The 26,979-nt window shown below is 46.7% G+C and overlaps 1 protein-coding gene across 1 annotated transcript; it reads left to right on the top strand.

Annotated features, from left to right (window-relative positions):
• Positions 1 to 1,815: 1,815 nt before the first annotated feature.
• LOC310676870 (uncharacterized protein) lies at positions 1,816 to 26,726 on the top strand (the record flags this gene model as incomplete). The annotated part of the gene is made up of 8 exons (XM_083439047.1): positions 1,816 to 1,891; positions 3,066 to 3,558; positions 3,751 to 3,832; positions 4,117 to 4,199; positions 4,952 to 5,078; positions 21,623 to 22,615; positions 24,352 to 24,430; positions 26,603 to 26,726. The coding sequence occupies exons 2-8, from the start codon at positions 3,157 to 3,159 to the stop codon at positions 26,724 to 26,726; spliced, it is 1,890 nt and encodes a 629-aa protein (XP_083295173.1). The 5' UTR covers positions 1,816 to 1,891; positions 3,066 to 3,156.
• Positions 26,727 to 26,979: the final 253 nt, after the last annotated feature.

Here is a 26,979-nt window from a genome sequence, read left to right as displayed (position 1 = left end):
AGGTAGTTGTTTATTGCTTTGACATCTGATGGGAGGGCGTTCCACAGGGCGGGCGCCACTACCGAGAAGGCCCTCTGCCTGGTTCCCTGTAGCCTCACTTCTCGCAATGAGGGGACCGCCAGAAGGCCCTCGGAGCTGGACATCAGCTCGGGATGGGGACTGACTGAGCGGGCAGCGAGATGCTTTCAGCCTCGGACACTTGGCGGGTACTGAAATGGCCGTGCAGGCCAGATTCACGACCCTGGCGGGCTGGATTTGGCCCAGGGAACATAGTTTGAGGACCCCTGGCCTACACTGACTGGCAGCAGCTCCTCAGAGTTTCATGTAGGGATTTCGTCCGGCCCTTGCAGGAGATGTCAGGGGTTGACCCTGGGACATTCTGCATGCCAAGCAGATGCTCCAGGGCTCCCCATATTTCCCTAGTCTGTCAACATTGTGCTATTAGCAACCGTGGAGATTCCACCTCCCTCTTTCGAAAGGAGAAAACTCACCTGATCAATTTAATTAATAATAATTATAATAATAATAATAATACATTTATACCCCGCCCATCTGGCTGGGTTCCCCAGCCACTCTGGGCGGCTTCCAACAAAATATTAAAATACAATAGTCCAACAAATATTAAAAGCTTCCCTAAACATAATAACAACAACCATCCATTTCTGGACAGGGAAATGGCATACTTTTGTTGCGTGCATAAGCGTGCATAAGAAGGTATTACTCATTCATGATGAGAATAGGATTTATTTTGAACTTTGCTGGGTTCCTCCTTGGCAGCCAATCTGTGTTTTTTGGTTTTGTTTTGTTTTACTTTTTTGTGTAAAAACCTAATAAAATATTATTTTAAAAAATAAATAAAAAGCATGCATAGGAAAGTATTACTCATTTATGATGAGAACATTAAAAGCTTCCCTAAATATAATAATAACAACAACCATCCATTTTCAGTCCATTGAATTAGCAATTAGGCATTTCTGGAAAAGGGAATGGCATACTTTTGTATATTAGTATAAGAAGCATGCACAGGAAAGTATTACTCATTTATGATGAGAATAGGATTTATTTATTTTGAACTTTGCTGGGTTCCTCCTTGGCAGCCAGTGCGGTTGTTTCAGCAGGGCTAGAACTCAGGACCCGCTGCCTTGAGGGACATCTAAGAGCAGTTGGGCAGGGGAAAGGTCTCCCTTGGGAGATGGTGGACTCTCCTTCCTTGGAGGTTTCTCAGCAGAGATCGGACGGCCATCTGGCATGGATGCTTTAGCTGAGACTCCTGCATTGCTGGGGGTTGTAATAATAATAATGATAATGATGATGATGATAATAATAATAATAATAATAATAATAATAATAATAATAATAATAATTTATTTATACCTTGCCCATCTGGCTCGGTTTCCCCAGCCACTCTGGGCGGCTTCCAATAAAACACTAAAATACAATAACCTATTAAACATTAAAAGCTTCCCAAAACAGGGCTGCCTGTTTAGGGAACTAGACCCGGTCCCCTCTTGCTTTGGGTTGGACTAGATGACCCTGGGATCCCCTCCTATCTCTCCACTCCTGAATTCTAGGAGGAGCTTCCTTGCCTCCTGCAAAGCCCTTTTCCCTGCAGGCTCTTCCTCTGGTTTCTGGCCAAGGGAGGGAGATGCTCAGAGTCCAGCCAAGAGCCTCCCCCCCAAAAGGATATCTGGGCATAATAGAAATCTGAAAGAGGACTGAGCTGGAGGGACTCGGCTTGGCAAGGGTTAAAGGGAAGTGAGCTGCCTTCCTAGAGAGGCCAGGAAGCAAGAGGGCGCCAGGTCCTCCAGAGCCAAGGCCCCTCCCTCCCCAGTCCTTTCCTGCTTCGATGTCTCTCCTGCAAGGGCTGCCTCGCTGTCTCTCCCGGGATCTGGTGAGTCTCCTCTCTCTCTGGGATCTGGTGGGGGTCCCAGGGCTGCAGCAGGGGAGGGGGCCTGGGGGGCCTGATCTGCTCCTGCAGGGGGGGGGGGACCCCAAGTCGGGGAGGAGAGGGTCCTGCCAGGGAGGGGCCAGGTCTGCCACGCTCTCCTTCCTGCAGATCAGAGGATCCCAAACTCATTTGGCCCTCCGCCCCCCCCCTTTCAGAAAAAATCTCCCTTCTTTAAACAAAGGAGTCCCTGGGACTTTAACTCTGTGTGACGTCGCTCAGCCTCATTGCACAACAGAGGAAACATGTGCAAATGGCTTTCCAAAGCTGGACGAGGAGGTGGACTAGCCCCCCCCCTCCAAGAACAACGGAGAGGAAGGAAGGAAGGAAAGGTGGGAGAGAAAGGCCAGGAACAAAGAGAGGAATCCCAGCCCTGAGTCTGGCTGCTGCATTGGGGACCAGTTTCGCAGTGTCTCCCAGGGCAGCTCCCCACGGAGGCCAGTGCAGCAATCCCCTCGCACCCAGAGCAGGGCATCCCAGGACCACATCCTCTCTGTCCCAAAGGGATTGTTGCTGGAAATGGGCGCTGCTACTCACTGAGCCTCCAGGGACTTTGGCATCAATGGCTGTGTGTGTGTTAATAATAAGAATAAGAATAAAAAATTTCCCGCTTTTATGTCAAGGGAGGTGTCTTTGGCCCCGCCCACTTGGCCCTCAGGGGGTTGGCCAGATACATTCCTGGCCCTCAGAGCAAAGAAAAAGGGACCCCACCCCAGGAGTCTGTCTTGAGAGCGGCAGAGAGTCCAAGTGCTCCTGAAAAGGAGACAGAAGCAGGGGAGTGGGGGGGGGGAGCAACTCCTGAGGACCCCCAGGTGAGGACCCCCACTAGAGCCAAGCATCCATTTTCCACAAGATACAAATGACTTCCTTGTCAGTCAGGTCTGACTTCATGAATTGACTGGAAGGATGGAGAAACCAGGATGAATAATCTCACAGAAACCCCTTCAGTTGCCTCCACATTTTGCATTGCTTGAAGGCTAGAGACTTATTTCTTCTTCTTCTCCTCCTCCTCCTTCTCCTTTTCAAAAAGATAGCTCATGGTCGGAGATGCGGTGAAGTCCAGCCCATTTCCCCCCCTGTCCTACAGATTCTGTAACAGAACAATGTATTTGCTTTGTAGGATTTGCTAGAGCTTCTCATTTAGACGGACAGAAATTGGCAGAAGACCAAAGGGTTCCTTACGATCTCTCAGAGGCTTCCTGAGAGCACAGATGGGTGAGCGAGACTCAGCTGGCCCTGGAGCAGGAAGAGGCCATGCCATCCAAACTGGGAGCAGTGGGGGATTCTGGGAAAACTCTGTACAGAAGATCCATGGTGAGGTGGACACCCTCCGCTCAGAGGTGCAGAGCCAGCAGGTGAGGCAGTTCTGCTGCCAGGAGGCCAAAGGACCCCGAGAGGTTTGCAGCCGACTCTACCACCTTGACCATCAGTGGCTGAAGCCGGAAAGGCACACGAAAGCTGAGATGCTGGACCTGGTGATCTTGGAGCAGTTCCTGGCTGTCCTTCCCCCGGAGATGGAGGGTTGGGTGAGGGACTGTGGAGCGGAGACCAGTTCCCAGGCGGTGGCCCTGGCCGAAGGTTTCCTCCTGAGTCAGGCAGAGGAGAGAAAGCAGGTGAGAGAGACTTTCCTCTGGATACTCCCAAGGGGCTCCAAACAGGACAGAAAACATCCCATAATGGTCTGCTGATGGCCCATTTTCTAGGAAAGCATCCATGGAACGAGATCTCACACCCTTCAAGTCTTTGTCATTCTCTTTCTTATATTTTTCCCCATTCTCTGTTTTGAATCCTTGTTTCTTTTTCAGGGAAAGGATCTCTTTGCAGAAATGGACCTGGATTCCTGTGAGGCAGAGAGGCCTCCGTTGGACACCAGAGAGAGGCCACTGGGTAAGTAGGAAGGTGGTTTTTCTCCGTTTGGTCTCATTCTGTTGGTTTTCCAACACATCTGAGAGTTCTTTTCATCTTCTTTTGGGGGGAGACAGTTGGGAAGAAGGGTCCAGAAGAGGGGAGATGTATTTCTGCACAACTAACATATGAAATGGGCACAAACATCTAAATGCTCTCAGCAGGTAAGTCCTTCTCAAAGGCCCATCTGTAGTTAGAGATGCCCTGTTTCACCTGTGAGAGAAGCAGGCACTCCTGGCATCCTGTTTACCTTTTTTCTCTTGCAGGTGGCAGAAGGATGCCGGCAAGACCTCCTGATCCGCCTTTTCATGGGGGCAGAAGGGAAGCAGTGGCTGTGGAACCAGATCAGGTCAGGGGAAGCTGCCTTGTGGGGACAGAGGCCGAGGGATGAAGATGAAGCAATGTCATGGACTGGTTGGGCACAGAGGAATGGTGGGAGGAAGCAGCCGGGGAGCCAGGAACGGAGGACGTCTTAGAGACCAAGGAGTGGTGGTGGAGGAAGGAAGAGCGGTCAGAGGGGGAAGAGGAGAAGCCTGGGAAGAGGTGGTGTCAGAAGCTGAAAGGGTAACAGGGCTTAGTGAGCTGGGAGACTCTGGCAGAATGCAGTGCAGAATCAGAGGCAGAAGAGGAAGGAGGCAAGTGGGAGACGAAGGTCGAGAGGCTGATGTGAGTCAGGAGAAGGAAGAGCCACCGGTGGCTCCCTCTCCTTTTGCCGGAAGCCACCCTCCCTGCTTGTCTCTCAGAGCCAGGAGAGCCCCTGCATTGCAGGAATCTCTGCTAGATCACCCAAGACAGATGGCCATTCAAAATAGGCTTATTTTATTTCTAGACTAATCACTGAATGGTAAAATTCTTTTCTAAGCAATGGACAAATGAGAACAAATAGTGGCCTGAAAACACAAGATGGAGTACCACCTATTTGCACAAAGACGAATACCCATAATTAAAACACAGATTAAAATAAGCATCCATAAATAAAATGTGCAGCAAAGCAATCCTATTAAAACAACACCGCAATTAACAGGAAGGAAACAACAGAACGTTGTGTAGCAGATCATATTTCTGCTGTCTCAGAGGAGGACATTTCCCTTTTTCTTTTAGGGTCCAGTGTGCTTTGAAGATGTCGCTGTTCATTTCACGGACGAGGAGTGGGCGTTGCTGGATCCTGACCAGAGAGCTCTGCATAAGGACGTCATGGAGGAGAATCGTGGGATCGTGGCCTCTCTTGGTAAGGCTCCCTGTGGGATTGTCATATCTGCCTGGAAATTCCAGAAATACCTCTATGGACCAACCTCATATATTTTCACAGAGCTCAACAGCGCCCCCTATAACACCTGGGAACCTAACAACCCCCACAATAAACAGTAAATTACAGTTTTTTCTTTGAACAATTTTCTTAAAATTATTCCTTTTTCTACCACGATTGGGCTGGTCTGAACTGCCCAGGCCATCTTAAATGTCAGCTTCATGGAGGGGATGCCATGACTGGACCAAATAAAATTCATCCCAGAGAAGAACTAGACATTGAATTTCAGGAAAAGTAGCAGTGATGATGATGATGATGATAGTAATACAGTTGGTACTGTAGCACCCTGCTTGTGGTTAACGCTTAGCTGGAATGAAATATTCAACACAGCAATAGAGAAATTAAAATAATAATTTATTTGTCAGACAAATAAATGATAGGCACAGTGGTATATGGTTACCAAAAGCTCTGCACACCCCAGCCCTGATGGCCAGCACTTATATTTCCTTAGCCCAGCCCCCTTGCTCCTCCTTTGGCTGCCTCTATCCAATCAGCCTGGCTGAAATTCCTATTGGCTGTTTGCTAGAACCAATCATAAAAGATACACCCATTTCCTATTACCTTTTATGGGAGACAAAGAGCTATATTTCCTTCTATCCATAAATGGCAGACAAGTAGTCATATGTCTTACATTTGCCTCGACAAGTCACCTTAATTACCAGATCACCCTTTGCCCTTTTGCCCTTCTGGCAACAGGGGCAAATGGCTAAAACAGATGGCTCATGGTTTTAAATTTTGTCATAAACAGAGATCTTGAGTTCACCTTCTCACACACCATCAATGAAATAACAATCTAACATAAGAATCTAACATTTCTTACTTTCTAAATCGTTGCATAATTACATTAAAGCCAATATATTTCATACATAACATATACAGCTTTTTAGAAGGAAAGGAAAGGCCTTTTCCTGAGAAACTCAGTAAAAAGAGAAAAACTTCTTTGTACACCACCCTTTCCCAGCCAGCTGCTGTTCCTATTAGCTCTTGCCCTTTAACCTTAGGAAAATGTGGCTGATGGGAGGCCCATAGGTAAACTATTTACCAACTCTTAATTAGTGTTTTTGCAGCTTGATTGTATTCTGTAATTTGTATGACCTTTGCTCCCAGCTCTTGCTCCTTTTGCAACTTTGAGGTACTGCTGTAGATCAATGAGGGGCCCTGTTCAAGAGGATAAACAAAGCACTCAGCCAGCCGGCCTCTGCCTGGCATGAAACAAGCATTTGCAAATATATTTTTTCAAGCTCAATCCAAAATACAGATCTTGATCAGATGCCTCAGTACCTCGGTTTACAAACATAATAATAATAATAACAACAACAACAAGAAGAAACTTAAAATTTTCCGGAAGAGGACTGTTCTTAAATCGAGGTACCACTGTAGTAATAATAATAATAATTTTTATTTCTACCCTGCCCATCTGGCTGGGTTCCTCCAGCCATTCTGGGCGGCTTCCAACATATATATAAACATGAAACATAAATAATTATAATCTGATCCCATATAAAAAGAACATTAACTTTATTTTTTATTTTTTACCAGTCAATTTTTATTGTTTTCTTTACACAGTCATTTTACAATACATTAAATCACATATATACTTTTAGCTCTGCCGAGCTTGCGACTTCCCTCCTTCCCTTCAGCAGGTACCCCTTATTTTCTCCAGTCGCGTATCTTAATTTCTAACCTTGTATCTGTCTTATACATTGTAGGAGTTATTTCAATCGTGCCAGTGTTTTTAAATTTTTACAATTATCCTTTAAGTACACAGTACATTTACTCCAACTTTCCTGAAATCTCTGATCGTCCTGATCCCGAATCCTGCCGGTCAGTTTGGCTAATTCTGTGTAGTTCATCATTTTCGCCTGCCACTCTGCAGTGGTGGGAACTATCCAGTTTTGGGCCAATATATTCCTTGCCGCAGCTGTGGCGTACATAAATAGCCTTTAGTCTGTTTTCTTAGCCTCCTTCCTCATCAAACCCAACAAAAAAGCCTCTAGTTTTTTGGGGAAGGTATATTTAAGTACTTTCTTAAGTTCATTATAGATCAACTCCCCAAAATTCTTGACTTTATCACAAGTCCACCACATATGATAGAAGTCTCCATCCACCTTTTTACATTTCCAGCATCTCTTATCCCTCATCCTACACATTTTCGCCAGTTTTACTCGTGTCAAATGCCACCTATATATCATCTTCATTAAATTTTCTTTTAAAGCCGTACACGCCATGAATTTCATACTTTTGTTCCATAACTTTAGCCATGCATCCAGTTCAATAGTATGCCTAAAATCTATATCCCATTTTATCATTGCTTCTTTCACCTCTTCAACTTTTGAAACCATTCTAATAACAAATCATATATCTTAGATAGTATTCTACCTCTGCCTTCCTCTAATTCTAGCTGAAATCTTGATTTTGTTATCCTTAAACCCGGCTTTCCTTTTATCCTCACTCAATATATCATTCACCTGATGGTATTGCAACCAACCTGTGAACATGCCCTCTCTTTACTCTTATGGTTTAAGTTTTAACCCTTGTTCCATTTTTCTAATAATTTCCTCATAGATGGCTCACCTTCCTTCCATATTTACTTTTTTAACTGTCAACACCTCTATTGGCGATATCCACCATGGGGTTTTCCTTTCCAATAAATATTTGTTTCTTTCCCAGACTTCATAAATTGACCTTCTGGTCACATGGTTTAAAAAACCTTTATGAACTTTTACCTTATCATACCACAGGTACGAGTGCCACCCGTACCTGTTGTCATGACCTTCTAAATCCAATAGGTCCGTATTTTCCAATGTTATCCATTCCTTTAACAATACGAGACAGGATGCTTCATAATAGAGATTCATACCTGGTAAGGCAAATCCACCTCTTTCTTTTTCATCTATCAACATTTTCATTTTGATCCTCGGCTTCTTTCCCTGCCAGACAAATCTTGACACTATTTTTTGCCATTCTCTACATTGTCCTGTCCCTTTAATCAATGGAATTGTTTGGAATAAGAATAACATTCTAGGTAAAACGTTCATCTTAATCACCGATATTCTGCCCAAAAAGGATAATTTCAACCTGTTCCAAATTTCTAAATCCTTCTTAATCTCTCTCCATGTGGTTTCATAATTATCTTTATACAATTTCCCCCCCTGTTGTCAACCAAATTCCAAGGTATTTCACTTTCTTAACCACCATAATTCTTGTCCTGTATTGCAATTCCTCTGTCTCTTCTTTATTCATATTTTGTACCAGCATTTTGGTCTTATTTCTATTGAGTTTGAATCCTGCAACTTTTCCAAATTCCTCCATTCTCTCTAGGGCTTTTTGTACACTGTTCTTTGGGTCTTCTAATGTTAAAACTAAATCATCAGCAAACGCTTTTACTTTAAACTCTTTCGATCCCACCTTAATACCTCTGATTTCTGACACTTCTCTCAAATTCTTGTTTAATACCTCCAAAAGGAGCGACAAAGGACACCCTGCCTGGTACCTTTAGAGATTTCACACTGTTCAAGAAGGACACTGACAAACTGGAACGTGTCCAGAGGAGGGCAACCAAAATGGTCAAAGGCCTGGAAACGATGCCTTATGAGGAACGGCTAAGGGAGCTGGGCATGTTTAGCCTGGAGAAGAGGAGGTTAAGGGGGGATATGATAGCCATGTTCAAATATATAAAAGGATGTCACATAGAGGAGGGAGAAAGGTTGTTTTCTGCTGCTCCAGAGAAGCGGACACGGAGCAATGGATGCAAACTACAAGAAAGAAGATTCCACCTAAACATTAGGAAGAACTTCCTGACAGTAAGAGCTGTTCGACAGTGGAATTTGCTGCCAAGGAGTGTGGTGGAGTCTCCTTCTTTGGAGGTCTTTAAGCAGAGGCTTGACAACCATATGTCAGGAGTGCTCTGATGGTGTTTCCTGCTTGGCAGGGGGTTGGACTCGATGGCCCTTGTGGTCTCTTCCAACTCTATGATTCTATGATTCTATGATTCTATTCTATGAAAGTGGTCAGACAAATTATTATTTATAATAGGTTTGGCTTTTTGTTCTGAGTATATAGCCTCAATACCTTTCAAAAACATTTCTCCTATTCCCATTGTTTTTAGGTTTTCTTTCATAAACCGCCATGAAACATTATCAAATGCTTTCTCTGCTTCAATGAACACCAAGGCCGCTTGTTTATCATTTCTAGACTCCCAAGTACTCAATTATAGCTACTATGTTCCTAACATTGTCCTTCAGTTGTCGCCCTGGTAGTAAACCAGCTTGTTCTTTATGTAATACTTCCTTTAAAAGTTTCTTTAATCTGTCGGCCAGCACATCCACAAATAATTAATAGTCATTGTTCAATAGGAAATAGGTCTATAATTTTTAACACTCAAACCATCTGTATCTTTCTTTGGGATTAAAGTGATGTACGCCTCTTTCCAGGTATTTGGAATTTTCCTATTATAGAATTTTCCTATTATACCTATTCATAACCTCACACAACACAGGTAATAATGGTCCACATAGTGTCTTATAATATTTTGCCGGAATGCCATCAGGGCCTGGAGCTTTCCTTTTCTTCATTCTCTTTATCACCTTCTCAATTTTTTGTTCTGTAATTATCTGGTTTAATTGTTCCTTTTCTCCTGGGGGATCTGCTGTAATTGATGACTTTTCTATTTTCTTACCATCTTCTTTCTCTTGTCTTATACAAATCTTTATAAAATTTCAGAAAGGTCTTTCTAATTTCTTTGGGGTCTTCAATGATGTTTTCTGCCTCTCTTATCTTACAAATTGTGTTTTGTTTTTGTCTTGCCTTTAATTGCCACGCCAAGAATTTTCCAGTTTTGTTGGTGGTTTCAAAATTCCTTTGTCTCATTGTTTTTATTTTCCACTCTACATCCTGACTCACCAACATAGAGAACTGAGTCTGCAACAATTTAATATTTTGTCTTGTTAGCTCATCTTTTGCTTTTATTGTCAGCAGTCTCTCATTCTCCATGAGATGGGCCAGGATTTCTTCTTTCTTCTTCTCCCTTCCTCTTTTCTGAAAACTGTTCTTTTGGATCAGGAATCCTCTCATTACAGCTTTGCGTGCATCCCATACTGTTTCAATGGGTGTTCCTTTGTTTAAATTCCACTTATTCTGTAATTGTCTCTTTTGCCTAATTTACTATCTTTTGGTCATTGAATAAACTTTCATTCATCCTCCATCTGAATGATGAAGGGTCTTTTCCTTTTAACTCCAAATATAACGAATTATGTTCTTGTCAGGGGTTCAGGAGCAGAGTCACAGGAGAGGGAGGAAACGGAGAGCGAGGGGGAGGAGTCTGAAGGAAATGTCAGCGACGACAGTAGTCCGAGGTCTCTGAGTCTCTCCAGTGACTCGGAGGATTCACAGAAAGGGGCCCCCATGGTCAGGGCAAGGGGAGTGCCCAGGGGGACACCTCGAGAAGAAGGGGCCAGAGGGGACTCAGAGAGTAGCAGCTGGAAATCCGGACCAGCGTCCCCCCCAGAGTGCAGTAGGGGGGAGGAGTCCAAGGCATCGGGATCAGGGAGCGCGCAGGCAGAGGGAGAACGTGAGGCAGGAGTGACCACACCCTCGTCAGGGAGCGAGGAAACGGTCATCCGGAAAGTTAAACGCGCGCGCGCGCCAAGTTCAAATGTACAGGAGGGCGGCAAGGTGGGCAGCCCGGGTAGGGAGCCAGGTCCTAAAGCCCGCCGAAGAGAGGGGGAGGAGTCAGAGGGGTCAAGCTCTGCGTCAGAAGAGTCCAGGAGGAATGAGACCCCGGGGGGTAGTAAGACCCAGAGGAAGAGAGAGAGAAGGAAGAGGTGGAGTAAGATCAGAGTCTTAACCTGGTGCACAGGGGGCGGAGATCCAGACAGAGCTTCGCCGGTCTAAAGTCCAGACGTAGAGCTGGGACGCTGAGACTTGTAAATGGAGACTATTCTTCAATAAAGACTTTGATACTGTACTATCGGCTAGCGTTGGTCCTTGGTGAGCTGGGACCCGGAGCCAGCTCTGACAGTAAGCTCTGTCTCCTTTTTAAAGTTTTGGCACCAAGAACCTCGCCACGTGAGTCGACGCAGCGAGGGCAGAGGAGGGGTGCTTACAGAGCTCACAAAACTCAGGCAAGATGACGACGGAAGAGCAGATAAAAGCCCTGCAAGAAGCGGTGACACAACTCAGCACGGAGGTAATTGCATCCAGGAAGAGAGAGGAGGAAATGGTTACCTCCTGCCGGGATCTCCAGGTCAGGTTGGACGTGCTTTCTAAACAGGGGCAAACGGGATCCAAGGCAGAAGGCATTGGCTTGGGGAGAAGGGGAGGCAGCCTTGTATCGCATTTCGACGGGAGTTTGCAGCAGTACCCCAACTTCAGAGCAGACCTGCTGTTTGCGCTGGATCTACTTGACAAAGACTTTAGAGATGAGAGAGAGAAAGTGGGGTTTATCTTGTCCCATTTGCATGGGGAAGCCAAAACGTGGCTGAGGAATCTATGGAGGGACGATGATCCAGCGCTCCAAGATGCGAAGGCTTTTATTAAAGCAATGGACTCATGTTTTTTATCAAAGGTAGACGTCGATATTGCCAGGAGGAACATACATGGACTTAAACAAGGCAAAGCCAGCGTGAGGCAGTACCATACACGCTTTTTCGGATTGGTTCATGCCCTGGGGTGGGAAAAAGATTCTGCGCCAGTCAGAGACCTCTTTTGGGAGGGGTTGAATGCAGATGTAAAAGCAGAGATCGGAAGGGGGGAGAGACCAAGGAGCACCCAGCAAGTAGTCCAGAGGGCTCTGGAAATCGGGGTGCATCTGGAAGAACGTCCTTGGAACAGGGAAGAAGGGCGTTGGGGAAGGGCACCAGCCAGAGCACCTCCCTTCTTTCCCAGAGAAGCAGCGCGTGCGCACTCCACACCCTCGCAGGGAGGGGGAGAAGAGCCGATGGAGATCGGAGGTGCCAGGGCTCAGTCAGCTAACAGAGCCCTAACACCGGGAGCAGCCAAAACGAAGCCTCCTAGAGGGAACAGGAAGTGCTACATCTGCGACAGTGCTCAACACATGGCGAAAGAGTGTCCCCAGAGGCTCCACAAGCACACTGCAGCCTCGGCAACAGTCGCAGAAGCAGCTCAATTGAAAACGCAGCAACAGTTAAACGACGGAGTCTGGCTGGAGGAAGAGGCACTGGGGTCCAGCCAGACAAGTCAATGAAACAATCCCCAGCACTTTTGCAACCCACAGACCCCCTCCCACCCAAACCAGTGGTGCAGCTTACAGCGTCTCTCCAACTGCCCAATGGACGCACTCTGGAGGTGCCGATCACCATTGACTCCGGCAGTAACGCTGACTTTATAGGACTGGAATTCATTCAGCAGCACAATATACCACTGCTACCAGCCACACTGCCCCTGAACGTTGTCACGGTGGATGGCAGAGACTTGTTAGGGGGGCAGGTGGTGCAACAAACGCAACCAATGGTGATGCGGATTGGAAATCACCGAGAAGTCATCAGCTTTAATGTCACCCACCTGTCGGACACGCCTGTAGTCCTGGGCATGAGTTGGCTGCACAGGCACAGCCCAGCATTGGCGTGGTACCAGCGCCAACTGACCTTCGGCTCCTCCTATTGCGCGGAACATTGCATCCTTCCTAGCCCGGAAGAAGGAGGGGACGACCCGCAGCTACAATTAGGCACGCTGCAAGCAGTGCCGCGCAAGTACGCAGCGTTTTTGGAGGTTTTCTGCGAGAAGGAAGCGGACAAGCTGCCTCCCCACAGGCCCTATGACTGCAAGATTGACCTCCTGCCAGGAGCGACGCTGCCAGCCGGGAAACTGTATTCCATGTCTGAGGACGAGCTGCAGGAGCTCAAGGAGTTCATAGACCTCAACTTGAAGCGCGGTTTCATCCGGGAGTCGAAGGCAGCGGGGGGCAGTCCTGTATTCTTTGTGAAGAAAAGGGACACGCCCCAAAAGAGGCTTGTAGTTGATTTCAGGCTCTTAAATGCCAAGACCAAGCCCACGGCCTTTCCCATGCCCAAAATAGATGACCTGCTGGCAACGGTGAGGAAAGGACGCGTTTTTACAAAATTGGATCTGCGAGGGGCGTACAACCTGATTCGCATACGGGAAGGAGACGAGTGGAAGACTGCCATGTTCACGCCCCTGGGCACATATGAATACAGAGTTATGCCCTTCGGTTTACAAAATGGCGCCCACTGTTTTCAAGCCTTCATGCATCACGTCCTGGCGGGTCTCCTCTACAAGACATGCGTCTGCTTCTTGGACGACATCCTGATATTCTCAGAATCTGAGGAGACCCACGAAGGTGACGTCAAGGAAGTTCTGCAGAGACTGCAGGAGCATCGGCTGTATGCCAAGCTGGAGAAGTGCCAGTTCGACAGGAAGGAGGTGGATTTCCTGGGCTACAAGCTGTCGGACAAGGGGCTTGCCATGGACAGCGCCAAGGTTCGCGCAGTGTTGGACTGGAAGAGCCCGCGAAATCGGAAGGAGGTCCAGCGGTTTGTGGGGTTCGCCAACTTTTACCGCAAGTTCATCAAGGGGTTCGCGATGCAGACGGCGGCCATTACCGACACGCTCAGCTCTAAGAAGAAGAAGTTCATCTGGACGGAGCAAGCGGAGCAGTCCTTTCAGAACCTTAAGCGTCTCTTCTCGTCCGAAGGGCAGCTACTGCATGTGAATCCCAGCAAACCGATGAGGGTTGAAACAGACGCCTCAGACAGAGCCGTGGGCGCCGTACTGTTGCAGGAGGACCCGCATGGGGACTGGAGACCGTGTGCCTTCTACTCTAGGAAGCTCAGCAAGTCGGAGCAGAACTACACCATCTGGGACAGGGAGTTGCTGGCCATTCATGCAGCATTCAAGGCGTGGCGGCACTTCCTCGTCGGGGCCAAACACACAGTGCAGGTTCGCACGGATCATAAGAACCTGGAGTACTGGCGCACGGCAAGGTTCCTGAACCAGCGGCACATCAGATGGGCGGAATTTTTCGCGGATTTCGACTTCAGGATAGAATACATCCCAGGCGACAACAACATCATGGCGGATGCACTGTCCAGAAAGCCGCAATACCTCGAAGAGGCGGCACCAGCAGCGGCCAAGCACATTTTCGCTCCGAAAGCGTGGGCGTGCGCTTCAGCAACCGTGGACTTGGAGGCGGTCCGTCGAGCACTGCAGGAGGACCCCTTCGCACAAGCCAAGATGGAGGAGGTGCACAGGGGCACGGTGAAGGACGACGAGTTCCAAGTACGAGACGGATTGCTCATCCGCAGAGGAGCACTCTATGTACCGGGAGACGACCTCCGGGCGAAAGTACTGCAGCAGTTACACGACGCACCCACCGCCGGGCACTTTGGCAAGGAGAAGACGGCAGAACTAGTTGCCAGAGATTTTTGGTGGCCCAAGATGCGGGGGGAAGTCGCGGAGTACGTCTCGAGGTGCGACACCTGCCAAAGGGCCAAGTCAGTGCACAAACCTCCGGCGGGACTGCTCGAACCGCTGCAGACCCCGAGCGAACCGTGGGAGAGGGTGGCCCTGGACTTTGTCACGGATTTACCCAGCTCAAGGGGTAAAACGGCAGTGCTAGTGGTGGTGGACATGTTCACTAAAATGGCCCACTTCATTCCGTGCGCGAAGGTGGCCACGGCAGAACAGACCGCCAAACTGTTTATAGACCACGTCTTCAGGGTACACGGACTGCCACGGTCTATCTTGTCCGACAGGGGGCGCCAGTTCATTTCGAGCTTCTGGCAGAAGCTGATGGGTTTCCTGAACGTCAAGATCAACCTAGCGTCGGCGAGACACCCGCAGACCAACGGACAAGCGGAGCGCGTCAACGCCATCATGCAGCAGTACCTGAGATGCTATGCAAATCAACAGCCGACGACATGGGTGGACTACCTGCCGCTCGCTGAGTTCGCTTACAACAACACGAAGCACGTGTCCACAGGGGTGACGCCGTTCTTCGCCAACAACGGGAGGCATCCCAGAACCTTCCCGGGATTAGAGAGACTGGGGGAGGGGGAGCCACAGGCAGCGGAAGTCTTGGCGGCGGAATTGCAGGAAGTCCACGAGCAGCTTAGGAGGCAGTTAGAGCTTGCAAAGCACGCATACAAACTGCAGGCTGACAAGCGCAGGAGGGTTGGTGAAGACATACAAGTGGGAGACTGGGTGTGGTTAGCGGCCCACGCAGTGCCGACCAGATCCTTAGCTAAGAAGAAACTCGGACATAAGCAGCTAGGACCTTACCTAGTTGAGGCACAGATCAATCCGGTGGCCTTCCGGTTGACACTTCCGGAAGGATCCAGAATGCACCCAGTATTCCATAGGTCGGTGCTCACGCCCTACAAAGCACCTCACCGATTTCAGGCGCAGGGCACGGCACCAGACCAGTATAGGGAGAACCCCCCAAGGAGGGAGTCGCCAAGAAGGGAACCCATCAACCAGGTCACAGAGATTTTGGACTCGAGATGGGGGGAAGAGGGAGTAGAATATTTTCTCGCAAGGGAAGGTACCCCGGCCAGCGCCAACAGTTGGGTGCCGGACTATGCCCTGGACGAGCCTCTCCTCAAAGAGGAGTTTCATGCCTTGTTCCCACACAGGCCCATGCCAGCCGAGTATTTCGACGACTGGCTTTTCACACCCACGCTTTCTACCAGCACGTTCCAGGGATTCACCTCGGACGAAGAACCAGCATTAGAAACACGTTCACCGGAGGGCTCGCCCTCGGGGTTTGCCTCAGACCGCTCGTTTTGGTGGGACAATCGAGGAGAGGAGAGGTGGCTGAGGGGCCCTTGGCAGGCAACGGACCCAGAGGGGAACGAGGGTGAGAGGGACATGGACGTGATGGGGGAGGACGTTGGGTTCGAGCATGGCGGCACGGAGATGGAAGCAGAGGAGAACGAGGTCGGCGAAGACACGGAGGACGAGCCGGATTTCTCTAACTGGATGCACGCCACGGGGGACGAACTGTATCCACCATTCACCCCCACAACGACGGAGCACCCAGCACCCCCGCCGGAGGAAGGGGAGGGGGGAAGGGGGGGCTTCGAGCGGGGGATGGATGTCAGGGGTTCAGGAGCAGAGTCACAGGAGAGGGAGGAAACGGAGAGCGAGGGGGAGGAGTCTGAAGGAAATGTCAGCGACGACAGTAGTCCGAGGTCTCTGAGTCTCTCCAGTGACTCGGAGGATTCACAGAAAGGGGCCCCCATGGTCAGGGCAAGGGGAGTGCCCAGGGGGACACCTCGAGAAGAAGGGGCCAGAGGGGACTCAGAGAGTAGCAGCTGGAAATCCGGACCAGCGTCCCCCCCAGAGTGCAGTAGGGGGGAGGAGTCCAAGGCATCGGGATCAGGGAGCGCGCAGGCAGAGGGAGAACGTGAGGCAGGAGTGACCACACCCTCGTCAGGGAGCGAGGAAACGGTCATCCGGAAAGTTAAACGCGCGCGCGCGCCAAGTTCAAATGTACAGGAGGGCGGCAAGGTGGGCAGCCCGGGTAGGGAGCCAGGTCCTAAAGCCCGCCGAAGAGAGGGGGAGGAGTCAGAGGGGTCAAGCTCTGCGTCAGAAGAGTCCAGGAGGAATGAGACCCCGGGGGGTAGTAAGACCCAGAGGAAGAGAGAGAGAAGGAAGAGGTGGAGTAAGATCAGAGTCTTAACCTGGTGCACAGGGGGCGGAGATCCAGACAGAGCTTCGCCGGTCTAAAGTCCAGACGTAGAGCTGGGACGCTGAGACTTGTAAATGGAGACTATTCTTCAATAAAGACTTTGATACTGTACTATCGGCTAGCGTTGGTCCTTGGTGAGCTGGGACCCGGAGCCAGCTCTGACAGTTCTGATAATGTCCTTGGGAGAATCTCAATTTTGGAAATACTTGGCACCAATTCTTTAGAAGTCTAGCTGTAGTTTTTTCTACCAAAGCTTGGATTTGGATCTGAAATGAATGTGAACTGTTTTGTTGTGGGATTTCTAAGTGTCTGCCATATCAAAATATGTTATTGGTAGTTTACCTTCATTTGTGTCTCACCTTTTCGTTGATCTATCCAAATCTGGAATAACCGCACCGTTGAAATCCCCATTACTATCACTCTCTGATCCAAAAATTCTGATAATGTTTCACTGAGCTTCGAATAAAAGTCGGCTTTTTTGTCATTAGGTGCGTAGATTCCCACAATGATTACGGTACCTTCCCCCCCGGAACGTAATTTGCACTATCAGCACTTTCCCCTCCTCACCTTTATAAAATAATTTTGGGTCATATTTCTCCTTTATATACAATACAACCCCTCTTTTTTTGTTTGTGTCTGAGGCAATAAAGTGTCTCCCCAATCTTTTGTTACTTAAAACTCTCTTATGTTTCCTTGCGACATGTGTTTCCTGTAAACAGGTTATATCTAAATTCCGTTTAATCAAGACATGTTCGATTTTGTTCCTTTTATTTTTATTTTCAAGTCCATTCACATTCCATGAAAGTATTTTCAGAGCCTTTTTCTGGTTTGTTCAAGTCTACTATCAAGTCCAAATCAAACTTGGAGGTCCTTGTTATTATTATTATCCTCTTCTTCCTCTTCTCCCTCTTCTTCTTTCTCCTCTTCTTCCTCTTCTTCTTCTTCCCCTCTCCTTTTCTCCTCTTCAGACTGGTCCCGTCCTGGTCTTACCTTCTCCACTTTTCCCAACTCTATATCATATCTTCTGGAGAATTTTTCCAGATCCTGAAGGCTACTTAGTTTGAACCTCTTGTCTTTGTAATTGAAGGAAATTCCTTCTGGAAATTCCCATCTATGCTGGATTCCATTTTTCTTTAACTGGCCAACTGGTTGGTGGCAGCGGATTTGTGGAGTACGGGTCAATAGTCCGTGAGATGACCGGGGGCTCTGTACGAACGCCACAGTTGGCACCATAGATTTCTGATTGGGTTAATGTTTGGGCTATTCCCAAGCCATTCCAGCAGTGGAATAATAATAATAATAATAATAATAATAAATTTTATTTATATCCCGCCCTCCCCAGCCGAAGCCGGGCTCAGGGCGGCTAACAACAATTAAATAATCAAACAATCAAATAATCAAACATTCTAAAAACATTCCATTATAAAAATTAATTAAAGTCAAATTAATGGCAACCGTTGAGCAAAATTCTGTGCAGGTTGCCAGAGGAGGAAGTCAGGCTGGGACCTGACCAAAGGCCTGGTGGAACGACTCTGTCTTGCAGGCTCTGCGGAAAGATGTCAGGTCCCGCAGGGCCCTAGTCTCTTGTGACAGAGCGTTCCACCAGATTGGAGCCGCAGCCGAGAAAGCCCTGGCTCTAGTTGAGGCCAGCCTAACCTCTCTGAGGCCTGGGACCTTCAGGATGTTTTTATTTGACGAGCGTAGGTTTCTCTGTGGGGCATACCAGGAGAGGCGGTCCCGTAGGTACGAGGGTCCTAGGCCGTATAGGGCTTTAAAGGTTAAAACCAGCACCTTAAACCTGATCCTGTACTCCACCGGGAGCCAGTGCAGCTGGTATAGCACCGGATGAATGTGATCTCGCAGTGAAGACCCTGTAAGGAGTCTCGCTGCGGCATTCTGCACCCTCTGGAGTTTCTGGGTCAGTCTCAAGGGCAGCCCCACGTAGAGCGAGTTACAATAATCCAGTCTGGAGGTGACCGTCGCATGGATCACAGTGGCTAGGTCAGGGCGAGAGAGGTAAGGAGCCAACTGCTTAGCTTGGCGGAGATGAAAAAATGCCGCCTTTGTTATAGCTGCAATCTGCGCCTCCATGGAGAGGGAGGTGTCGAAGATTACACCCAAACTCTTAACGGACGGTGCTGGCACTAATTGCACCCCCGCTAGAGATGGGAGTTGCCCCCTCAATCCCATATCGTCCCGTCCCAGCCAGAGGACCTCTGTCTTCGAAGGATTTAACTTCAACCGGCTCCCACGTAACCATCCAGCCACAGCTTCCAAGCATCTGGTCAGTGTGTCTGGGGCCGAGTCAGGGTGGCCATCCATCAACAGATAGAGTTGGGTGTCATCAGCATACTGATGGCAGCCCAGCCCAAAACTCCGGACAAGCTGGGCGAGGGGGCGCATAAAGATGTTAAAAAGCATCGGGGAGAGTATCGCACCCTGGGGCACTCCACACACCAAGGAGTGGCGGGATGACAATTCCCCCCCAAGCGCCACCCTCTGTCCCCGACCGGAGAGAAACGAGCGCAGCCATTGCAGGACTGTGCCCTGGATCCCCACGTCGGCAAGGCTGTGGTCCAGGAGTTCGTGATCGACCATGTCGAAGGCTGCTGACAGGTCTAGAAGAATCAGCAGCCCCGACCCGCCTTGATCCAGCTTCCTGCGGAGATCATCTGTTAGGGCGACCAGAGCCGTCTCGGTCCCATGACCAGCGCGGAAGCCGGACTGGAATGGATCAGGAGCCGATGTTTCATCCAGAAACCTACCAAGCAATAGGATTATCTTGAAAGCAGCTTTTGCACACAGCAACGACATGGAGCTGAATCCTGTTGAAAGAGGAAAGAAAGAAAGAAAGAAAGAAAGAAAGAAAGAGAGAAAGAAAGAAAGATTTGTATAAATATATATAGAAATGCTTCAGTATCTGGGAAAAGATCACTTGTGGAACGCTTCAGTTTGGGCTCAAATATTTCATTTATATATTTGGGGGCATTTACATTCCCATTAATGATTCAAATTCTGCCCACACTTTTGCTGCCATACAACCCCAGATCATCACACTACAGTGGAAGCTTTACTTCAAACCTTAATCCGTTCCGGAGGTCCGATCATAACTAGAAACGTACATAAATAGAGGCACCCTTTTCAAGAGAAAGTAATGGAAAAGTGAATTGATCCATTCTAGACGATGAGTAACAGCCCCAAAACAGCAATTTAACATGGATTTTACTCTCTAACAAGACCATAGATCCATAAAATGAAGGCAATAATCAATGTACTGTACAATAAAATAAATAAGACAGTATTGTTGATGGAAAAAAAATAAGTTTTTTCCCCCCTTACGTGCACTGTGGATAGGTGGGCTTATCTGGCTACAAGCTGGTGGTAGAGCAAGGGTGAGTAAAGAGCTGATTCACTTTCGCCAGGGTCATGCTTTTTTCTTGCCAGGCCAGGTTCTTCGCTAGACTTCCTCAGGTTGGTTCCTCGGCAGGGTTTGGGGCTGCAGTGCACCCTGCTATGCCTCTTCCAGGCAGCACCTCTTCCACAGATTCGAGGGTGGGATGGGGGCCCTCTCCCCAGCAGCAGAGGCCTCAGCGCTGCTCTGCAGCTGGCGGGGAGAGCTCCAGTAAACTGAAGGCCTCTTCCCGGCGGCAAAAGCTCCATCGCTGCCCTGCAGCCGGCCGGGCGAGCTCCTGGCTGCTGGCAAAACCTTTGTCTCTAGAGGAAAGTTCATAAGTCGAAGCGCCTACTGAAGGTCATAACTGGAATGGTACAAAAGTAGAGCCGTATTTAAGTCAAGGATCTACTGTTTCCGGGTGTTTCACGGTCGGTGTAATGCAAGTAGGATGTAAATGTTCTCTGATTCTTCTCCTTGCATGTTTCATGCCATCACTACCAAGCAAGGAGATTTGGGTCTCATCGCTCCAAATAACACTGTCCCATTGTTCCACTGTCCAGTTAACATGGGTTTAATCTGTTCAACCTTTGCTTGAGAGATAACATTGGCTTTTTCCTTATAATTCTAACATTTAGACCAGTCCTTGCACTTCACTTAACATTACATTGCGCCATGTCATCTTGTATACGCCCAGAAGATTTTCTTCTGTCATGTAGGGACAGTCTCTCCATTCTTCAATCGTCACTTTCCTTTGTGACATGTTCCTGCCTTAACCAGTCTGATTTTGTAGTGACTGAGTCTCCTTATACCTATTCAGAAATATAGAAAGGCCAACTTTGGTTAAGTTTTTCCTAATCTCTCTTCTAATTTCTTCATATCTGTAGCCTTGTTCACTTAATAGTACAATCTTACATCGCTTTCTGGGTGACCAGTCAACGCTTTGTGCCATTTCTATAATTTTATTATGTTTTACAACCTCACTAAATGAAAGAACACAAAAAACCAACTAACTTGATAGCAATCACATAACACACTGAAAATGTCAACCTATGCAAGTGGTGCTTCCTTTTTTGGTTATTGGCTATAACATTTGATAAAATACAGGTAATTGAAGAAACTTTGTTGGATTGCTTTCTTGATTAAATTATCTTTCCATTGATATATAATTTTATGATATTACTCCAAAAGAAGTGGTGTTTTGAGCCATCAAACCTCTGAAATACACTTTTTTCTAAAAGGCTTCCACAATTTTGACCACTACTGTATATCAAATAAAGCAACATTCAACAACTCATCAGAATCTTATAATAAACAAACAACACAGGTAATGAACACACACCCAATTACCTTCAGTTCTTCTCCATTTGTTCCTGAGGCTCTAATCCCTTTTTGTTTCCATTGCAGATTGTGATGAATTGGAAATCGAGAACAAAGGTGACCACGAAAAAATCCCCAGGGAGGAGAAGCCACATAAAAATTTGGAGTATGGGAAAAACTGCAGTCAGAGCTCCCATTCCAATTCCCATGAACAAAATTTCATTGGAAAGAAACTCTATCAGTGCATGGAATGTGGAAAGAGGTTCCGTCAGAGCTCCCATCTCATTTCCCAGCAAAGAATTCATACACAGGAGAAACCGTATCAGTGTGTGGAATGTGGAAAGAGCTTCAGTCACAGCCACAGTCTCACTTCCCATCAAAGAATTCATACAGGGGAGAAACCCTATCAGTGTGTGGAATGTGGAAAGAGTTTTAGTCAGAGATCACATCTTTCTTCCCATCAAAGAATTCATACAGGGGAAAAACCCTATCAGTGTGTGGAATGTGGAAAGAGCTTCAGTCAGAGCTCCTCTCTCACTTACCATCAAAGAATTCATACAGGGGAGAAACCCTATCAGTGTGTGGAATGTGGAAAGAGCTTCACTGATAGCTCCACCCTCACTTCCCATCAAAGAGTTCATACAGGGGAGAAACCCTATCAGTGTGTGGAATGTGGAAAGAGCTTCAGGAGGAGCTCCGATCTCACCACCCATCAAAGAATTCATACAGGGGAGAAACCCTATCAGTGTGCGGAATGTGGAAAGAGCTTCAGTCAGAGTGCCCATCTCACTTCCCATCAAAGAATTCACAAAGGGGAGAAACCCTATCAGTGCATGGAATGTGGAAATAGATTTACAGATAGCTCCTCCCTCACTTCCCATCACCGAATTCATACAGGGGAGAAACCCTATCAGTGTGTGGAATGTGGAAAGAGCTACACTCATAACTCCTCTCTCACTTCCCATCAAAGAATTCATACAGGGGAGAAACCCTATCAGTGTGTGGAATGTGGAAAGAGCTTCAGTCAGAGCTCCTCTCTTACTTCCCATCAAAGAATTCATACAGGGGAGAAACCCTACAGTGGAAGCTTTACTTCAAACCTTTATCCGTTCCGGAGGTCCGATCATAACTAGAAACGTACATAAATAGAGGCACCCTTTTCAAGAGAAAGTAATGGAAAAGTGAATTGATCCATTCTAGACGATGAGTAACAGCCCCAAAACAGCAATTTAACATGGATTTTACTCTCTAACAAGACCATAGATCCATAAAATGAAGGCAATAATCAATGTACTGTACAATAAAATAAATAAGACAGTATTGTTGATGAAAAAAAATAACGTTTTTTCCCCCTTACGTGCACTGTGGATAGGTGGGCTTATCTGGCTACAAGCTGGTGGTAGAGCAAGGGTGAGTAAAGAGCTGATTCACTTTCGCCAGGGTCATGCTTTTTTCTTGCCAGGCCAGGTTCTTCGCTAGACTTCCTCAGGTTGGTTCCTCGGCAGGGTTTGGGGCTGCAGTGCACCCTGCTATGCCTCTTGCAGGCAGCACCTCTTCCACAGATTCGAGGGTGGGATGGGGGCCCTCTCCCCAGCAGCAGAGGCCTCAGCGCTGCTCTCCAGCTGGCGGGGAGAGTTCCAGTAAACTGAAGGCCTCTCCCCGGCGGCAAAGGCTCCATCGCTGCCCTGCAGCCGGCCGGGCGAGCTCCTGGCTGCTGGCAAGACCTTTGTCTCTAGAGGAAAGTTCATAAGTCGAAGCGCCTACTGAAGGTCATAACTGGAATGGTACAAAAGTAGAGCCGTATTTAAGTCAAGGATCTACTGTTTCCGGGTGTTTCACGGTCGGTGTAATGCAAGTAGGATGTAAATGTTCTCTGATTCTTCTCCTCGCATGTTTCATTCCATCACTACCAATCAAGGAGATTTGGGTCTCATCGCTCCAAATAACACTGTCCCATTGTTCCACTGTCCAGTTAACATGGGTTTAATCTGTTCAACCTTTGCTTGAGAGATAACATTGGCTTTTTCCTTATAATTCTAACATTTAGACCAGTCCTTGCACTTAACTTAACATTACATTGCGCCATGTCATCTTGTATACACCCAGAAGATTTTCTTCTGTCATGTAGGGACAGTCTCTCCATTCTTCAATCGTCACTTTCCTTTGTGACCTGTTCCTGCCTTAACCAGTCTGATTTTGTAGTGACTGAGTCTCCTTATACATATTCAAAAATATAGAAAGGCCAACTTTGGTTAAGTTTTTCCTAATCTCTCTTCTAATTTCTTCATATCTGTAGCCTTGTTCACTTAATAATACAATCTTACATCGCTTTCTGGGTGACCAGTCAACGCTTTGTGCCATTTCTATAATTTTATTATGTTTTACAACCTCACTAAATGAAAGAACACAAAAAACCAACTAACTTGATAGCAATCACATAACACACTGAAAATGTCAACCTATGCAAGTGGTGCTTCCTTTTTTGGTTATTGGCTATAACATTTGATAAAATACAGGTAATTGAAGAAACTTTGTTGGATTGCTTTCTTGATTAAATTATCTTTCCATTGATATATAATTTTATGATATTACTCGAAAAGAAGTGGTGTTTTGAGCCATCAAACCTCTGAAATACACTTCTTTCTAAAAGGCTTCCACAATTTTGACCACTACTGTATATCAAATAAAGCAACATTCAACAACTCATCAGAATCTTATAATAAACAAACAACACAGGTAATGAACACACACCCAATTACCTTCAGTTCTTCTCCATTTGTTCCTGAGGCTCTAATCCCTTTTTGTTTCCACTGCAGATTGTGATGAATTGGAAATCGAGAACAAAGGTGACCACGAAAAAATCCCCAGGGAGGAGAAGCCACATAAAAATTTGGAGTATGGGAAAAACTGCAGTCAGAGCTCCCATTCCACTTCCCATGAACAAAATTTCATTGGAAAGAAACTCTATCAGTGCATGGAATGTGGAAAGAGGTTCCGTCAGAGCTCCCATCTCATTTCCCAGCAAAGAATTCATACACAGGAGAAACCGTATCAGTGTGTGGAATGTGGAAAGAGCTTCAGTCAGAGCTCCTATCTCACTTCCCATCAAAGAATTCATACAGGGGAAAAACCCTATCAGTGTGCGGAATGCGGAAAGAGCTTCAGGATGAGCTCTGATCTCACCAAGCACCAGAGAATTCATACAGGGGAGAAACCCTATCAGTGTGTGGAATGTGGAAAGGGCTTCAATCAGAGCTCCTCTCTCACTTCCCATCAAAGAATTCATACAGGGGAGAAACCCTATCAGTGTGTGGAATGTGGAAAGAGCTTCACTGATAGCTCCTCTCTCACTTCCCATCAAAGAATTCATACAGGGGAGAAACCCTATCAGTGTGCGGAATGTGGAAAGAGCTTCAGTCAGAGTGCCCATCTCACTTCCCATCAAAGAATTCACAAAGGGGAGAAACCCTATCAGTGCATGGAATGTGGAAAGAGCTTTACAGATAGCTCCTCCCTCACTTCCCATCACCGAATTCATACAGGGGAGAAACCCTATCAGTGTGTGGAATGTGGAAAGAGCTACACTCATAACTCCTCACTCACTTCCCATCAAAGAATTCATACAGGGGAGAAACCCTATCAGTGTGTGGAATGTGGAAAGAGCTTCAGTCAGAGCTCCTCTCTTACTTCCCATCAAAGAATTCATACAGGGGAGAAACCCTATCAGTGTGGGGAATGTGGAAAGAGCTTCAGGAAAAGCTCCTCTCTCACTTCCCATCACAGAATTCACACAGGGGAGAAACCCTATCAGTGTGTGGAATGTGGAAAGAGCTTCATTAAGAGTTCCTCTCTCACTTCCCATCAAATAATTCATACAGCAGAGAGAGAAAGGGACGTGGCATACATACAGAGATTAGCTGAAGAATCAAGAAGGGAAATGGAAATTAAAAGACTATGAGGAAATAAAAGATTATTTGCAGAGTTGGTTACACTACAAACAATTACATGGAATGTACGAGGAAGATAATAAGAAAGCATTTAGTTATACATTTTCTAGATTTCAAAAGGGAGTTATAGAAGAAGTGAAGCAGCTGAAGAAAGTGTATAATATTTTGCTAGAACAGGAAACAAAAGATGAGGAGGAAAAAATGGTCATGATCAAATGGGCACCAGATATAGGACATAACATACAATTGGAGGACTGGGAAAAATTGTGGAAAGTAGATTTGAAATTTACAGACTGTTCTCTTTTGAAAGAAAACTATATGAAAATGATGTATAGTTCGCATATTACACCAGTACTGATAGCAGAAATGTATAAAACTGGGTCAAATATATGTTGGAAATATAAAGAAAAAGAAGGGACTTATAATCACATGTGGTGGGAATGTAGAGAAGTTTAAAAATTGTGGGAAATGATATATAATGAATTGAAAAAAATGTTCAAATTGACATATGTAAAAAAAACCCAGAAGTATTCTTGTTAGGGATTGGAGGACAAGACCTGCCAAGGAAAAGAAAGAATTTATTTATGTATGCTAAAACAGTGGTGAGAGTCTTGTTCGCAGAAGGATGGAAGAATGAGGAAATCCCAATGAAAGAACAGTGGCAAGAAAAATTGATGACCTATGCGGAATTGCCCAAATTGACATATAAACTGTTTGAAAAGGACAACTGTGACTTCAAGGAACAATGGAAACTTTTTACAAACTATCTAAAAAGACATCAAAATAAACTGGAGTCCTTGGCAGGTTTTGAATAAACATCCATAAATTTATTAGTTGAACACATGATAGATAAGTCAAGGATATGTACAATTTTATAACATGCAGAAAACAATATATGCAAAGAAATCAGGGAGGGGAGATGAGGGGAGTCCATGGTGGGTGGGTGAGGGAGGGTTGGGGGGAAATAATGTAATTGATTATGAGGGTGGATAAATTGTTATGCTGAAATTGTTTAATAAAAAATATTTTTTAAAAAAAATTCATATAGGGGAAAACCCTATCAGTGCTTTGAATGTGGAAAGAGCTTCAGTCACAGCCACAGTATCACTTTCCATCAAAGAATTCATACAGGGGAGAATCTCTATCAGCGTGTGGAATGTGGAAAGAGCTTCAATCAGAGCAGCAAACTAACTTCACATCAAAGAATCCATACAAAGGTCGGCAAAACCATTATACAGCTTTAGGAGCCGGGCAAAGGGTTAAACCATAGAGTCTAGGACTTGCCGATCAGAAGGTCGGCGGTTCGAATCCCTGCGACGGGGTGAGCTCCCTTTGTTCGGTCCCAGCTCCTGCCAACCTAGCAGTTTGAAAGCATACCAAAGTGCAAGTAGATAAATAGGTACCGCTCTGGCGGGAAGGTAAACAGTGTTTCCGTGCGCTGCTGGCCACATGACCCGGAAGCTGTACATCCCATAAAGTGAGATGAGCGTTGCAACC

The sequence above is a fragment of the Podarcis tiliguerta genome (assembly GCF_965153285.1).
Source record: "Podarcis tiliguerta genome assembly, chromosome: 4".
Taxonomy (NCBI): domain Eukaryota; kingdom Metazoa; phylum Chordata; class Lepidosauria; order Squamata; family Lacertidae; genus Podarcis; species Podarcis tiliguerta.
This window is presented reverse-complemented; position numbering and strand designations above follow the sequence as displayed.